This window comes from Ambystoma mexicanum, chromosome 14 (genome assembly GCF_040938575.1).
Source record: "Ambystoma mexicanum isolate Mex_15411 chromosome 14, UKY_AmexF1_1, whole genome shotgun sequence".
Classification (NCBI taxonomy): domain Eukaryota; kingdom Metazoa; phylum Chordata; class Amphibia; order Caudata; family Ambystomatidae; genus Ambystoma; species Ambystoma mexicanum.
The window spans coordinates 403404562-403421605 of NC_090940.1; the positions used below are offsets into that span (position 1 = coordinate 403404562).

The 17044-nt window shown below is 46.0% G+C and overlaps 1 protein-coding gene across 2 annotated transcripts in view; it reads left to right on the top strand.

Annotated features, from left to right (window-relative positions):
• The window catches only part of DISP2 (dispatched RND transporter family member 2), a 727615-nt gene that overhangs the window by 492899 nt on the left and 217672 nt on the right, over window positions 1-17044 (top strand). For both annotated transcript variants that reach the window (XM_069637532.1, XM_069637533.1), the window contains 2 exons: window positions 13295-13418; window positions 15651-15769. In XM_069637532.1, coding sequence (XP_069493633.1) covers window positions 13295-13418; window positions 15651-15769 — 243 coding nt within the window. The remainder of the gene's footprint in view (window positions 1-13294; window positions 13419-15650; window positions 15770-17044) is intronic.

Consider the following 17044-nt stretch of genomic DNA (forward strand, 5'->3'; position numbering starts at 1 on the left):
GTGATCAGAAATTCCCTGCAGAAGTAGGGACGCGCTACGTGCTTTATGAATATTCTGGCTTGGTAGGAAGATGTAGTCTATTTTAGACATCGAGGCATGCACTCCTGAATGGAAGGACTATTTGCGCGGGTCACTGTACAGATCCCGCCACATATCTCGCAACCCCAATGCAGACGCAAAGGTGGCCAATTTGGTGGTGGTGGCGGGGTTTCTCGCTCTCATGTGTGTGCGGTCTAGGGTATTATTCATTACTTCATTGAAGTCCCTGCCTATCTCCCATCTGTTAGCCGTATTTGCGGCAAGGATGCGGGTAATATCGGCTAGCAGAGCATTTAGGAGAGACGGTGGGGAGTATACCGCCATAATCGCCAAGGTTTGGTTCCACAGCGTTGCATGTATTTGTACATATCGTCCACCTCTGTCCTGCGTTATGTGTGAGATCTCCAGTGGAAGTCTTTTGTGAATTAATATTAATACCCCTCTTTCCCCCATGGAGAAGCCCACATGTATCGCTGTGCAGTAATTGGATCTTCTGAAGAGGTTACATATCGTTCCTGCAAGATGTGTTTCGGTTAGGAGGACTATGTCCGGTGAATGCTGGTTTATATATTGCAACACTAGTCTTCTTTTAATGCTGGGCCCTAGCCCATTCACATTCCATGTCATGAGCGTTAGGTGTTTATTGGTTGAACCAGCATCAGGTGCCATCAGGTGTCTGGATGTTAGATTTACAGATGTGCCTCGTAGGGCGTGAATGTTTCATGGTTATTAGGCTGTAATATATTTTAGATTTCATCTTGTTTGTCGTACTCGCAGTGCCATTGTATGCTGAGCATTGAATAAAAATGTTTCCCCAACTGCCCTCTCCCTATACTCCAACCCCAACTGAAGTATCTTTCGTCCCATCATGAACTCGTAAACAGTTAAACTTCAAATTGCACATGCTCTCTCCGTGCTAACCAGACTTTACAGTTTGCGCATAAATCCAGAGCTAGGCAGTTTAGCACCCTCGTTTGATGCTATGAGTTTGTTTCCTTGTCGGGGGGCGGCTGCTAGGTTGCCCGCCAGCCATAACATGCTTTGTGATTCATGTTTCGGTTTGGAGCAAGGGCTCCATTGTGTTTTGCGTGCAGTGGTTACGTTAGTTTAAGTGTTGTTGTTCCTTATTATTCGTTTCCTTGTTGCAACATTCTTTCTTGTTGCTGTTGTTGGAGCCCTAAGTCTGGTGGTCGCTCAGTGTGTGGTCTGTTGCGTTCCCCTCTCTTTTTTCCCCCAGTGCTCCAATCGCCTTCTATATGTCTTTCGGCCCAGTTCCACGCTTCTTTAGGGTCTGTGAAATGCACCGTCGTGCCATTGTGGAATATTTTGAGTTGGGCAAGGAAGATTAGACCGTATTTAGCTCCCATTGATTGCAGGCGTTTTTTGAGTGGATCAAAGGATTGGCGCGCTTTCTGCACCTCCCTGGTGAAGTCAGGGAAGAAGGCAATTTTAGATCCGTTGTACGTGACAGCCCCTTTCGATCTTGCCAGTTGTAGCACGGCGTCTCTATCCCTGTAGTTTAGGAATCTTGCGATGACTGTGCGCAGTGGTGAACCTGGTGCTACTTTACCATTTTGGATGCGGTGAGTTCGCTCGATGGAAAAGAAACTGGAAAAGGATTCCGCATTATATGTGTTTGTGAGCCATTCTTCAAGAAATAGTTCCATGCTTCCCCCTCTGCCTTCTAAGGGAGGCCAAGTATGCAGATGTTATTGCGTCTGGATCTGCCCTCACTGTCATCCACTCTTGTTTCCAGGATTTTAATGCGCTCTAGCATGCCAGACATGTAACGATTGACCCCCCGTAGGTTGTCTTCAGTCTCCGAGATACGTGCTTCAGCCTCCCCAGTGCGTGAGGTTAGCTTTTGTAGGTCGTGTCTCAATAGAGACACATCAGCGCAAATACTGTCCATCTTTTTCTCCATTGATGTTCTGGAGCTGGCAATGGCACTCATCACGTCCCTGAGGGAGATATCATCCTCCATGCACTCTGGTTCTGTTGATGTCGACTGCTCCGGGGAGCGAGCCATTGGCGTGGTTGTGTATTGCTCTATCCTGCTTTGTGTGGAGGTTTTCCTGGGTTTGTCTTTCCCCATTTTGTCTATTCGTTATAATGGCGTTGGAGATTAGTTCACTTCATGGAGGGGGTGGGGGTGACAGAATGGATTAGCAAGTGTTTTCCGGAAGGTTGTGAGTGATTTTCACCGGATCTTGGTGCGCTGTGGAAGGTAGTCCTGTGAAGCTGTGTGAGATGAGCCTCCGTTACTCTGCTTCCGCCTTATGGCAGGAGTGACCACTAGCTGTAGGGCTCTGTGTGGTGTTGCGTCTGTTTTGACTTGCACCTGTGTGTGCTTCGTCTGCTGTGGTCGCCTTGCTTTGTTCACAGGTGCGGTGCAGTTCCTTCTTTTGCTGTGGGGCGCGTGTGTTGGTTGGTTGCTTGCGGCAGCAGGTTTTAGTGGGGCACCTGACTCACGAGTGGAGCCGTGGTAGTGTGCCTTTAATGGACGTGGAGTTCCTTCACATACGCCACTTCAGGGGGGTGGCAGCTTCGCTTGCTGTTTTGCGCTTTCACTGTGGGTTACATCAGTCCATTTAGGGCAACTTCATGCGCTTTTGTGTGTAGTCTCTTTTTCTGGCGTACTTTGCTTGCTTTGGGCTGCTAATGTGGCTTGTCTGGCATTTCTGTGGGCATCATTAATTGGCCCTTCTGGTACGTGTGCACATAATATTGCAGCTCATATGATGTGTTGGGCTGTTGAAGATGCTTCGGGTGGTCTCACCCTCCTCTTAGTGTCCAGTGCCACCAGCACAGGAGCTTGGGGGGGGGGACTTACCCCCTGCCTCCCACTGTCAGTGGCGTGCGTTCCTTGTTTGTATCCTGTGTTAGTGACACAGTGCCCACATTTGGACGTGGGTGTGTTTGGTGGAATCACAGAGTCTTTATTATTATGTAGGTGCAGCAGGGGAGAAGGCAGGGTCTCACGTCCTTTGCCGCCACCTCCCTTCTCCCCGTTTCCCCTTCTCCTCACCGTTTTGCTTCTATCCGTCGCGTGAAGGCAAATAAGTGTGTTGCCACTGGGTTGGGGAAGGTTCAGCAAGCGCTCTACGCAGTGCGGAGCGCCCACGATCTTGTTGTGGGTCCTGGTGGCTCTTTTCGGGCCCTTCTCAGCTTTTTATTATTTACCACGGAGGAGGGTTGAGGCAGTTCTCTTCCTTCTGGAGGCGTAGTGGAGGCAGCGCAGATGGGAGATATTTGTGCTCTTTAGGTTTAGCCCTGTCTCTTCAGCGCCAGCTGTCCGAGTTCTTCCGCTCCACGTTGTTGCTTGGGAGTGGAGGGGGAGCTATCACCCTCGGCCGTCCGCATGAGCGGGAGCACCGCCGCAGCGTCGCTCAGCTAGGCTGGTTCGTATGATGGCTGGCTCCGAATGACCATGCGGCCTCTCTGCTGTCACCCGATTGAAGGCTGCACACGATCTGCCATTCGCCGACCCGACGATGGTGCAGTACTCCCCTTCAGGCTCGCTCCCTCCTAGATGTGCCACACTCTCTGTCTATTCCTTGTCTTCGGCGGCCATTTTGAGAGCCATACGCGGGTCGCTGTCTCTGTCTCTCGAACGCCGTATTTACAGAACCCCACACCGATTTCGGTCCGTTGTAGCACAAACTGATGCAGTAGAATTTCATGCACCGCTGAAGCATTTTAGATCTTCTCACAATTGTTATTTAAGAAGGATGCGTGCGGGATTTGGCTGGCGGCACGGGAGCGATGAAAAATCACATCTTCATCGTAACAACAACCTCTTTCTTGAGGAACTCCCTTTTAATAGTCAATTAGAGTTGGATGGCTTTTGATCTACAAGTAAATATCTCCATGTCAAAAGATAGACAGTAAAGGGTCAACCTGCTTCATAGATTGATACGTCTATTTTAAAATGAAAAATGTGATACATTTTGAAAGTAAACCATGTCTGGTGAAATGGTTGACATGTTTAAATATGGGAGGTTTCAATCTCTATATCCCCCTTCCCTGCCCCCGTCTATGCATTTTACCGAAAAACCTTTGATAAAATGAAATTGCTGAAAAAGCACTTATTGTCAATTCTTCCCTTTCATTCAGATTATCTTGTTTTTATAATGGGGGATTTCATACCCATACCCCCCTTTCATGCCTGTTCACCCCCATCTGCAGTCCTCCTTTCACACCTCTTTCCGCCAGATACACAGGCTACTTTCAGAATTCTATATTTTCACCCAACTATCTTTCTTACATGTCAGTCTTAAAATGTTTATATTTTGGGTCAATTTATCTTTGGCATGCCTACTTTATACCATGTTGGGCTGTGAAAGCCACCCCTATGAAAGTGGCATATAATGTGCCCAAAAAGTTGTGGGTGAACAGGGCAGGACGTAGAGCTAACTTTTTGTACTGCACTGCATTAGCTATCCCTGCAATAACACTTCACGGTACTCTATGTTGCTTACACATTAAGCTTGCCACTACTTGTGCCTTTTCATTTTTTCCAAGTTTTTGCCCAACACCCACTGGTAAAACCTTAGATCAGCCAGAGGGGAAATGGTGGTGATCCCTTGAGTTCGTAGATCAAGAGAGTGTGGTTGGACACCCTTAGTCCTGGTAGCCAAGCTGTAGAATTCACTACCCCGGAAATCTTGGGGCCTTATCACCACCTAAAATCCTGATGAGTTGTTTAAACCTTGCTCTTCCCCTAGTACTAGGTGCACTACGAAACCACTATGCAATAAGGGTGTTACAAGAAACCAGTGCTTAAGTGGAATGAGAAATTTAGGAGGGTGGGTTCTAACAAGGAGCATGGCCATAGTTGTGGGTGTGACCTAAATAGTGGTGGGTGTGCATTCCCACAAAATGCCAAATAAACACAAATCAACTGGTGGTTTTAAATGTCAGAAAAGTGTTTTACTATCTAACTTAGTCCATTGTAGCTTATCCTGCTTTTTAGAGTAGTTGGAATACATTGGGCCTCGTCAGGGGTTGGGAGGAGTGGCAAAAATGTGGCGGTAATGCTATTACTGCAGCATTACCGCTCCGCCCAATCCCGAGTTTGGGCTGAAAAGAGCTTTGAGCTGGAGGTAAATCTTGCCACTTTCTGCCCACTGTACCATGGCACTATTAACACTGTTGGTAATAATGCTGATACTGCCCCATAGAGTCCTATGGGGCAAAATGGGGACTTACAGCCTTACCACAACTTGTGATCCGGCGCTAAAGTGCTGGACCGAGTTGTGGTAACGCTATTTGCATAGGCGGTATCCCAGCAAATTTAACGCTGGGATACCACCAAGCTTCTGTTGAGGCCCATTGTTAGCAAGATAAACCATGCAGATGTTCCTAGAGTACAAATCTTCACAGGTTCTTCAGAGTTAATGCAGAAGTTCTACACCAGGCTGCAAGCGACTTCAGAGTCGATAGATGACTTTGCCACTGCGCTTAAAGAGCTAGAGAGCAAGTGTGATTTGGGGAATATGGGCAACCAGCTCATCAGAGATCAACTCATAGTGCATCGTGGAGACACGAAATCCCATGAAGCCCTATGGATGAGCAGGGACCGCCCCCAGAGCAAGCGATCACCATCGCTAAATCAGTGGAACAATCCCTTTGCTCCATAAAAGAAGTAAACAAAGTAAATGTCAAAGACGTGTGCACAGTAAGAAGACCGGAGAGGCAAGAACGTGAAAGAGCTTCTGCTGAGCAAAAATCATGAGAAGCACCTACACATAGATGTCCTCTAGACAGGAGATGGACCAAACAAAATCAAGAATATTTTGAATGTGGAAATCACAACCACATAGCCAAGGAAAGATCATGCCCAGCCAAAGAAAACGAGTGTGCGCACAATGTCACAAAATAGGCCATTTCGCCGCCATGTGCAATTTTAGTAGAAGATCCACAGTTGTGCAGTGTGCAATACATTTCAGATGATGTAGAACTCTGTGAGCAGTTCGAACAGTTAGTTCTCAGCATCAAAGGCAAAGGGAACGCAAGCAAGAACCCTTTCTGCGAAATAAAGATCGGCAAGACAAGCATGAATTTACTGGCATAGTCTGGTTCAGACTTCATGATTTTGCCTAAAGAAACATACATTAGACTTTTCCTCCAGCTCAAGGGTTGTCTTCACACACCAAACATTAACCCAGGAGCCTATAGAGGCCCCAAAATCGACCTCATTGGTTATACAAGAAGAACAGTATCTATCAAGGAGCGCATGTCTATCATCAGTGTACGGCCTTGAAAAGGGCCCAGCTGTCTTAGAATGGGATGAGCAGAGACTTCCTGAGATCAAGTTGGACCTGTGCTCCCCAGAACAAGTGTGGACCCTCCAACAACAGTTAGTACCAGACTTATTAAACTCTCAGAGAGATATATTTCGTAAAGAACTAGTGATGCTCAGATACTACATACACAAAATCATATTGCGCACAAACGCTGCACATGTGAAAGATAAGGTTAGGCCAGTGCCCCTAACTGCGCGCAAAGAACTCAAGTCATTACCTGACAAAATTCTTGAGCAAGGCATCATCGAATCAGTGGAGGCCACACAATCGTACGCATGAAAAAGCAAGTCCGTCTGAAAATCCGTATGTGCGTGGACCTTTGCAGTGTCAATATGAACATTGTTTCGGACACCTAACCCTACCCAAATATCACTGAACTACTAATATTAGTTCAAGATATGAAGTTGTTCACAAAACGTGATCTGGAGTGCTTATCATGAGATTTATCTTTGTCCAGAGTCCAAGCATCTCACAGCATTCGAAACCCCAGCGGGCACTTTTCTACATACCCGAATGCCGTTAGGTCTCTTCATAATGGCTACAGTCTTCTAAAGCCTTGTCACCAACTTGCTCAAATACATTCCTCATGTTACATTCTTTCAGGAGATCCTGTGTAAGGCAGTGACGAAGAATCTCACTCATCCACCCTTGCCCAAGTCTTAGGCACACTTGAAAACAGTGGACTCACTCTGTTGAAAGGGAAATGCATGTTCCAGAAGTCTGAGTTTCAATACCTGGGATACACCATTTCCTCTGCAGGAATCCATCCCACGGTATCATTGGTTGAAGCCATCATCAAGGCTGCCAGACCAACCACAAAGTAGCAACTTCGATCTTTAATGGGTTTGTCGGAGTACTATGTGAAATTCGCTGAAGCATTCTCCACTAAAAGTGAACCACTGAGACTCATATTGGAGAAAAACACAGCTTACAAGTGGTCACCAGCATGCCAAAATGTGTTCGACATGATGAAATAAAGTATCCTCAGTGCTCCTACTTTAAGCCCAAGCACACAATAGTCACGACTGGCGCCAGTACGTATGGCCATGATGTAAAAAGAGAGAAATGGACATTCAACAGTAGCTTTCGCTTCTTGAGTTCTCATTGACTCTGAGCATAACTACTACGTCATCGAGAAGGAGATGCTTGCATGTGCTGGTGCAACTTAACATTTCAGAAATTACATATGGGGAAAGACATTCACACTCTGCACAGATCACAGGCCGCTCATTCACATATTTACACCAGGCGGAACAGATAAAGTAACATCAAGACTGGCCAGGCTCGCAGCAAAGCTCCAAGAATTAACGTTTGCCATTGAATATGTCCCAGGAAGGCAAAACTCACAGGCAGACTACCTGTCCAGACTTCCGTTGCACCACAATCCGGGTGATGAATGGGATGCAAGCGACTGTGCCATAGCATCCATCCCAGATGTGGAAGAACATACTGCTTATGGCATATGAGCAAGCAAATGGCTCCAACACACTAAGGCAGACAACACTCTTCAGAAAATAGCAGAATTCACCAAAATAGGGTGGCCTTGGGAAAAGACTATGCCACTTCAACTTTGGCTTTATAGCAAAATACAGACCGATATCACAGTGGAAGAAGGACTCATTGGCAGAGCTTGCAAGCTGACACCATTGGCATCACTCATGAACACTTAAATATCCCTAGCTCATGAAGGTCACTTAGGTTCACATTGTCAAGGCGAAGGTTAAGAGAGTATTACTGGTGGCCAGGCATTGACAGTGAAATGGAAAGGCACAATATTTCATGTGCAGCATGCAAGGAAGGTTGCAAGTGGTTCATTGCCCAAACCCCACCGATGACATCTGTAAAATGGAGCCGACATCCGTACCAGAAAATACCAATAGACTTCATTGTGCCAATGGACCATATACCCACTGAACAAAAATGTGCACTGGTGTTTGTGGGCTACACCTCCAAAAGGGTGGAGGCTGAATATATGAAAGAAATAACCACTGAATCAACCATACAAATGTTCACAGCAGTTTCCAGGAGAGAAGGATGTCCCGGAGAAATAGTTTCGAGCAATGGTGTTCAACTTTTCTCGGACGAAAGGATAAAGTTCCTGAAACACAACAACATAAAGCACATTCATGTGGCACTTTATCAACCAAGAGTAAACGGACAGGTAGAACGAGCAAATTGCTTTATCAAATAAACAGTTCAGCATGCCCAGGCATGTGATGCTGACTGCCATGAAGCTATCCAGAAAACCATATTGGCTCAAAGAGTGACAATGAATTCTGCCACAGGAGGTACCCCATTCCAATTGATGTGAGGATGAAAGGCAAACACAGAATTGAATCCAGCATGGACACACCTCACAAGCAATGATCAGTCAATAGACATACCACGGATCATGTGAGCCTAGATGAACGCTCAAAACTGCACAAAAGAGAAACTTTCAACATACAAAATCGGACATACATCAGAGAGATCAGTGTAGTAGATAGAGTGTAAATATGAATGTCCCAAAAGGACAAGAACACCTCTTCTAAATACAGTCTACCAGTGACAGCCACAGATGACACAAGGGCACTGTAACAATCGAAGGTGGCACAAGGTGGAACTTGGCCAAGTACTGACCTACCAGAGAAAGAAAGTAGTTGAAGCAAGTGACAAGTGTTCACAAGCAAGGATCTATAATTACTCTCCAAATGGAGTGAGCAAACATTTCTTATGAGGACATCTGTATGTTGTCAGTTGTACTGCACTTCTCCAATCTCAACGTGATTTCTTATGACGACATCTGTATGTTATCAGTGGTACTGCACCTCTCCAATAAAATAACTTGTAAGAAATCACATTGAGATCAAAACTACAATATAGTACAACTATGACCAAACACTGCAATTATACATACAGCCAACAGATGTCACACCTAACTTGCGCTGTTGCTCCTTTCTCCCCTTTTACTGTCCCCCCTGCACCTTTGGGGTGTCCCTCCTTTCCCTTGCGATGTCCCACCTCCCTTGCTTTTGCTGTCCTTCCTTTACACCACTTGCACTGTTGCTCCTTCCTCTTTGTGCTGTCACTCCTTCCCTTTGTGCTGTTGCTCCTTCCCCCTTGCGCTGTCGCTCCTCCCTCCTTGTGCTATTGCTCCTTTCCCCCAAGTGCTGTCCCTCCTCCCCCTTGCACTGTCCCCCATCCTTCTTTGTGCTTTCCCTCTTCCCCCTTGCACTGACCCTTCTCCCCCTTGCACTGTCCCTCCTTCCCCCTTGTACTGTTCCTCCTGTCCCCTTGCACTGTGCCTCCTCCCCCTTGCTCTGTCCCTCCTCCCTTTGCACTTTCCTTCCGTCCCTTGCGCTGTCACTCATTGCCTCTTGCTCTGTCGCTCCACCCACCTTTGTGCTGTTGATCAGCCCGCCTTGTACTGTTGTTTCACCCCACCTTTTGCCCTGTCACTCCTTCCCCCCATTTGCACTGCTAGTCCTTCCTTCAAATTTTGTACAATGCTTCTGTGTACTATTGCTGGCCTATCTTTCATCTATTGTATTTTTGTATTCTTTGTCGTGTTGCCATTTATTATCTGCCCAACAGTGTTTCTCCCACCCCCGGTGTTCCCCTTCATTCCATCCCATGCTGTTGTTTCCTCCCTGTGCTCTCACTCTCAATTCCTTCCCTCCATGCTGAATGTAAAATGCAATAAACTACAAACGACAAAACTATTGGCTTCGGTAATGTTTGATTTTGAAAACATGTTTCTTAAAGTTCCTATGTAAAGTTTTCAGGAAATGAGCCTCAAAGTTTGCATTAGGTGGCTTCCATTTTGTACAATGAAACAGCCTCCTGATTTTCTGTTAACTCTGCTCTCGCAGCACTGGGAACCTTTGCTTATTGCTGCTGAAGAGCAAAGAAGGCTGTAAGGCTACATAATATTGCAGCAGCTGCGGTAATCCTATTTTAATGAACTTTATTCATATAGAATTGAGGCGCCTGTCCGAGTGTTCATAATTACCATGACTTTCATTTTAAGTTTCCAGCACAGGAAACTTAAAACAAAAGTCATAGCAATTATGAATACTCCACCGGCTGCCGCAATAGTCATAATTGCTGTGCCTTTAGTTTTAAGTTTCCTGAGCTCCCCCGTTTCAGGGGAGAACAGAAAACTTAAAAGGAAAGGCACAGCCATATGAATGCTACGCCAATTACAGCGGGCAGTGTAGTATTTACCAATCCAAGGAAATGTTCTCCATCTTTAAAGACCTCATCACACCTTCCGCTAGCCCCGATGAAATCACTAAAGATGAAGCATGGTGCGCCAGTGTACAGGCAGCACTGCTCAATAAAATTTAATTACTGCAGGAAAAAATACAAGCTCAATTCAAAGCCCTACCTAAGATTGACCACCCTCCTCTGCCTAGCCTCCCTTCCCAATCTCCCCCAAACCTTTTCTTTTCTTTCCGGGACGTCTCTGAAACAGAAGTCTGTGAACTCCTCCAGAAGCTTAGACCTTCTACATGCAAAGGAGACATTTGTCCTCCCAAAATAATCAAAGAATGTGCTGACTCCCTGGCTCCTCTCATTAAGGCATTCATTAATGCCTCATTCAAAACCTGTACTGTCCCCTCCAGCCTCAAAGAAGCCTGGGTTCACCCTCTCCTAAAAATAAGTCCCTAGATCCCTCCATTCCCAACAATTACCACCCCATTACCACTGTCCCATTCCTCCTCAAAATCCTTGACAAAGCAGCCCACAACCAGATTCAACTATTTTTAGAAACCAACACCATCCTTGGCAAACGACAATCAGGGTTCCGTAAAGGCCACAGCACTGAAACTGCCCTCTTGGATTTAAAAAATCAAATAACCTCAATCATGGACAAAGGCAAACCTGCCCTCCTCTTACTCTTGGATCTCTCAGCCGCCTTTGATCTTGTGGATCACAAGACTTTCACTTCCCACCTCACGCATGCAGCACACTTCACCAGCAAGGCCTCCTCGTGGACCACATCTTTCCTTGAAGGAAGAGCCATGAAGCTCCCCTCAGACCAGGAAAACGCTGCTCCCTCCACCATCCAATGCGGAGTGCCCCAAGGCTCCTGCAGAGCTCCCGCTCTATACAACCTGTTTACTAAACCTCTCTTCGACAGACTAGACTCCCACAGCATAGCTTATACCAACTATGCAGATGATACACTGGTCCTTCTACCACTCACAGGCATTTATGAGCAGGACGTTGCAACCCTACTCATGATCTACACGACCATCCAAGCCTGGATGGCAGAGAATGGGCTGTGTCTCAACGGCGATAAAACCGAGATCATCATTTTAGGCCCAAAGAAACACCAGCCAAACTCAGCCAATAATACTGCAACTTTACCTTCGACAGCTCCACCATCCCAGTCTCATCAGCAGTCAAGACACTAGGGATCTTTCTAGATTCCACATTGTCCATGATGCACTAGGTCAGTGCCATTGTCTCTGCATCTGCCCACACTACCAAGCTTATAAATGCAGTCAAGCCGTTCCTATCTGACCAGAACTGCCTATCAATTGCAGGAGCAACCATTTGGTCTAAAATTGATTACCGTAATGCTCTCGTAGCTGGCACATCTGCCAAAAATCTAAAGAGTCTCCAAATAGTCCAAAATAATGCTCTCAGAGCAGCTCTTAGGATCCCAAAAAGAGACCATATCACACAGGCCAGGTGAGCTGCTCACTGGCTCCCCGTAAAGGAAAGAATCACCCCTTCAAGACTCCCACTCTAACTCACAAGTGCTTAAGCCTCTTTGCCTCGCCGTACCTATAAGAGACCTTATCCAGAGACACATCATCACGTCCCAGAAGATCTTGGCACGCCAACAAACTACGCATCCCACATATCAATAGAGCCAAAGCAGGCGGGATTGGCTTCCCACACTTAGCACCCAAACTTTGGAACACCTTACCCAACTCACTCAGAGCAGAGAGCTCCCTCACACCCTTCCGGAAAAAGCTCAAAACAACACTCTTTAACTAATACACCCTCAGTAACTAAGTGACTTTCATGTTTATGTAAGATGTCTGTAAAAGCACCACATGGTCCCCGGGCTGCTGCATGCTTTAAAAAGGTTAATAAATATAATTGCTAATACTTTCATTCTAGGTTTCCGGGGGAGCCCGGGAAAAGTCAAATGAAAATACTGGCAATTATGAATAGTCTGGCACCCGCCACATTTGTTTATTCATGAACTCAGAGAACCCGAGTTCATAAATATAGGATTGGGGCAGCTGGAGTAAATAGAAATTAAGGGTGGGGGCAGCACTCAGCAGGAGCACAGGGACAGGCCTCCAGCAGCAGCCTGCCAGCATTCTCTGCTCTCCAGCAGCAATAAGCAAACGCTCCCACTAGGGGGCTTTTGCTTGATTAGTGCCAAGACAGCAGAGTTAACATGAACATAGGAGGCTTGTTCATTTCACAAAATGGATGCCTCCTAGTCATTACAAATCCTGACTTTGAGGCTCATTTCCCGAACATTTTATATAGGAACGTTTTGTAAAAATGTTTTTTATATATATTTTTCATTATGACCAATCTTTTTAAACCATAACATTTTTGAGTGAACTATCCCTTTAAGTATGCGGCTAGAGAGGACTGGTCTTTGGTTCAGTTTTAACTATATCATATCCAAGAGTTCATTCTGATGGTTATGGTTCTCTCCTTTAAAAAACCAACTCACCTTAACAAATGTTTTCCGTTACACTGAGGGTGACACAGGGAATTATCCCAAACAGTATATAGCTCTGTTTTAAGGTGCCATTGTCAAGGTGCCATTATCAGTGAGCAATGAAACCCCATGCTATTGAACCTGACACAAATAAACATGTCTTGCTCTCCATAGTAGGGTGGTCTTGTAAACATTGTGAAATTGACGTGATGTAATTGTCGTGATGTCACTGCACAGAGCCGACTGGTGTCCTCTTCTGTTGCAGTTATTCCCAGGTGATTGCCGACTGGCCCGTGGCCGTGCTCGGGATATGTTCATTGCTGGTCCTGGTGTGCACCCTGGCTGGCCTGCTGGTTGGACACCTTCCAGATTTCTCTGAGCCTCTAATGGTAAGTGACGTCTGACGTGCACATGAGTTCTCAAAGCTGTTCTTGTGTAATAACACTGAGATGTATGCTAACTGTGTGTTGGTGTACATTGGCATGCCACTGGACACACCCACTCATGCAAATCTAGTAGCTAATGTGTATCTAATGCATGCATTCCCGCATACATTGCAGGCATACAATGTACATGTATGACCAAGCGAACCTCTAACCCATGTGTAATTTACACCTGCGTAACTTTTCCAAGTGTTATCCAAACCGTCAGTCTGGAAAAAGCTTTCTGAATTGGTCTGTATATGCTGTACAAAAAATATATATATTTGGAGTAATTACACTACCTCCTCCGCCATTATGTAAAGTCAGCACTACCTTTATAATGCCACGCCTTCAGTATCGCTCCTGATTACCCTCACATCCTCCTACTTGTGTCTGGTCCATTAGACCATTATTATGGACCCACATCAAGAGAAGCACAGGGCAGAGTGAAAGGTGCAATTGGTTCACAGCCTGCCTCTACATGCATATCAATGTGTCAGGCTCCATACTGTCAACTGTGCAGCGAATGCCAACGCCAGTGCTCCTTAATCACTCCATTATCAACATGGGGACAGTAATTGCACCTACAGTGACGGGAATTGGAAAGTCCATCACTGAAAGGTCGTTTTACTGTTTCCATAATGGAAATGGGAATTAGAAATAGTTATGTGGAGGCACAGAAATGTTTCTAGGGATCTTAAAAGAATCTTAGGGTCACTTCCCTTTCCCCTGTGCCTGGCTTCCAACTCGGGAGAACAGATGCAGGTGGAAAAGCTGTAAGAATGCCACTCTGCCATTGTGGCTATCGTTACGAGTTTGGCAGAATGACCTGTCCTAACTGTGTCAAAACCGAATACTGGGCGTCATTACAAGTTGGGCGTACCAGGTAAAAGTGCCAGTAATAACGCTTACCAGACCGGCCAGCTACAACTTTGCTGGTAGGCTTAAGGATTTATCTCTAGCTAAGAGCTGGAGGTAATTCTGACCCCTTCCGGCAAACACCTGCCTTTATTACCGGCACAGCCGGTAATAATGGCAAAATACCCCCATGGAGTACTATGGGACTCCATGGAATGGGGATTTACTGTGTATTCCGGTACTTGTAATCTGCCGGTAATACCGCATGATCAAGTAGAAAGAGCTTTTCTGTATATTGGCCCACATGTGTCTTTACCTTTTATATGACTATACCATTCTTGGGGTTCTTTGGTTCACAATAGATTGAAATGAAAACTGACAATGTTGAACCTTTGCATTGACTGTGATCAAGTAAAAAAGTCCATCAATACTGCATTGCCAGTGAAAAATCAGAGTCAAAACAACTCATTTGAACAAACCTCTTTGCGGGTTTCATATAAAAATAACCAAAATAGTTATTAACATTAAGGGACACTGAAAATGTAAAAATCACACTGTGCCCTATAACCTATGAATTCAATAGCCAGGTGGAAGCGTTCATTTGGGTTTTACATTTCTCATGAGTCAGATTTGGTTACAAGCTCTTAAGAGTGAAAGTAACTTGCATTTCTGCTGCCTCCATGCTGCTCCACCATACAAATGCCCCAGTATATGCACCGCATGCATTTTGATGCCGGCGCAAATGCTGGGGATCCCTATGGAGCCCGCTGGCTTTATGAGCCAGCATAAATCAGGCAGACTCCATATGGATACGTTGTAAACGCTGCCTGCCATTAAACTCTGCCGCCCATGCTTGCCCGGCAGGCAGAATTTACAATTAGAATTAAATGCTGCCTACCATGTTTGCATGGTAGGCAGTGTTTAATTATATTTGTAAATGTTGCATGCATGGTAGGCAGGGTTTACTCATTTGCATGGTGGAGTACAAATGTGCAGGGCAAAAGGCGGTATACACACTTGCACGAAAATCTGGCAGAGGGAACGTGTCTATGACTGAATACAAAAGTACCAGGTTCCGCCGTCAAATTACGACATTAAGCAAAGTTAGATCCTGCCTGCTTTACCACCACCATACAACACATAATGAAGCCCTACGTGTCCTAGTGACAGAGACACACATACATATATGGGTATTCATATTTACTAAGTACGCTTGTGGCCTAGATGCTAACTGATCAAAACAGTAATAAGAAGGCAATCTTGCTTTGAGACATTTGATAAAGTCGATACAGAGAGTGATGTGTCCAGGCGTTACCATTAACATATGTGTTTGATTGACAGAGGGGTTTTGAGCCCAGAGACACTGACATTGGAAGGAAACAAGTTGTCTGGAAAAGTGTGCAGAGTCACACAGGCTTTAAGAAGACATTGTCCCTCTACCCTTATGCAGAGAAGAACAGGTACAATAACATTTATATTTCTTAGGATGTGCGTGATGTGGTTTATTGAAACATATTTGAATAAGAGCACCATCTTTGTTTTTTTCAGTATGAAACTCAAGTATAATTGTTTGGAGTGGCTAGTGGCTATTTTTTACGTGTTCTCTTCTGTAGCTCTCGCAACACCAGCTTGGTTATCTTCAGCTATAATTCTCAACTGAAATGCAGCTTCAAAATAGTTAAGGCCAGTTTTTAAATCTGCAGTTAGGAAAAGAAGCTTTTATTTTGCTTCTGAATAAGAACACATTCACAAACGTTGGGATGGAAGCACGTGCAATGCTGGCTTGTCAGCTACCAAACACACAGCAAACTGCATTAGCTCACTTTGTGCTATGCTGTGCCCTTGGGGGAGAGGGGAAAAACATATGCAAATCAATCGAGCTCACACCGAAAGAGCACACTGGCTAGACATGTTAGGTTACGTTGCCTGTCAAATGAATGGTCACTCTAATGGTGATCTGTCTACCGAGGTAATACACTTTGAAGAGGTATGATCTGTAAAATATAATGGCCAGAACTATCAAAAACAATTCATCCGAGACCTCTCGCAGGGCGCAGATAAAGTTGGCAGCCTAAATAGCACACTCCCGGCTCCTGGCTGTTCTAAGGAGCTCCATTCCTGTTCTGATGTCTACAGGCGAGCCATTTTTGGTGGTGGAGTGCTTCTGAAGAACGTGGGCACCGCCTGCATGTGCCCCTTCCCCAGCTATATGCTTTCCCTCAGTCACAACAAGGTCAGAGGTGGGGCTCATGAGACGACGCAGGCTGTCCAGCCGAGGGCCCCTGAAATAGGTGATCGTACACGGTGGTTGGAAGGTCCGAGCACTGCTGAGTGCAGCGACCTGTGACCACAAGGCTGGTGTGAGGCTGCGCTGCGCCCCCGATGGAGACTTGCTAACTGGTGAGCAGAGCTGTGTGCTTGCATGTATCTCGCACATCACAGGAGAGGCCCTGCTTCAGGTGGAAATGCAAATTCTACAATGGTGAGGGCTTGGGAGATCCGGGATGCCAAGGCGCCGGGCGCTTGTGAGAGGGCGGCAGGTGCGTGGATGCTTGCCTCAAAGACTGGTTTATGCCTATGGAGAGCCTGGAGCAAGGCTTGCCCAGTGCCTGGGAAGACGTGGGCTGCCAGACCAAGACACTCATGATTGCGGCCACATTTTGGTGGTTGACTCGCCCCGGCTGGTGACACGCTTGTGACGTCCCAGTAGTGTGCAGCGCATGCACGAGCCTCGT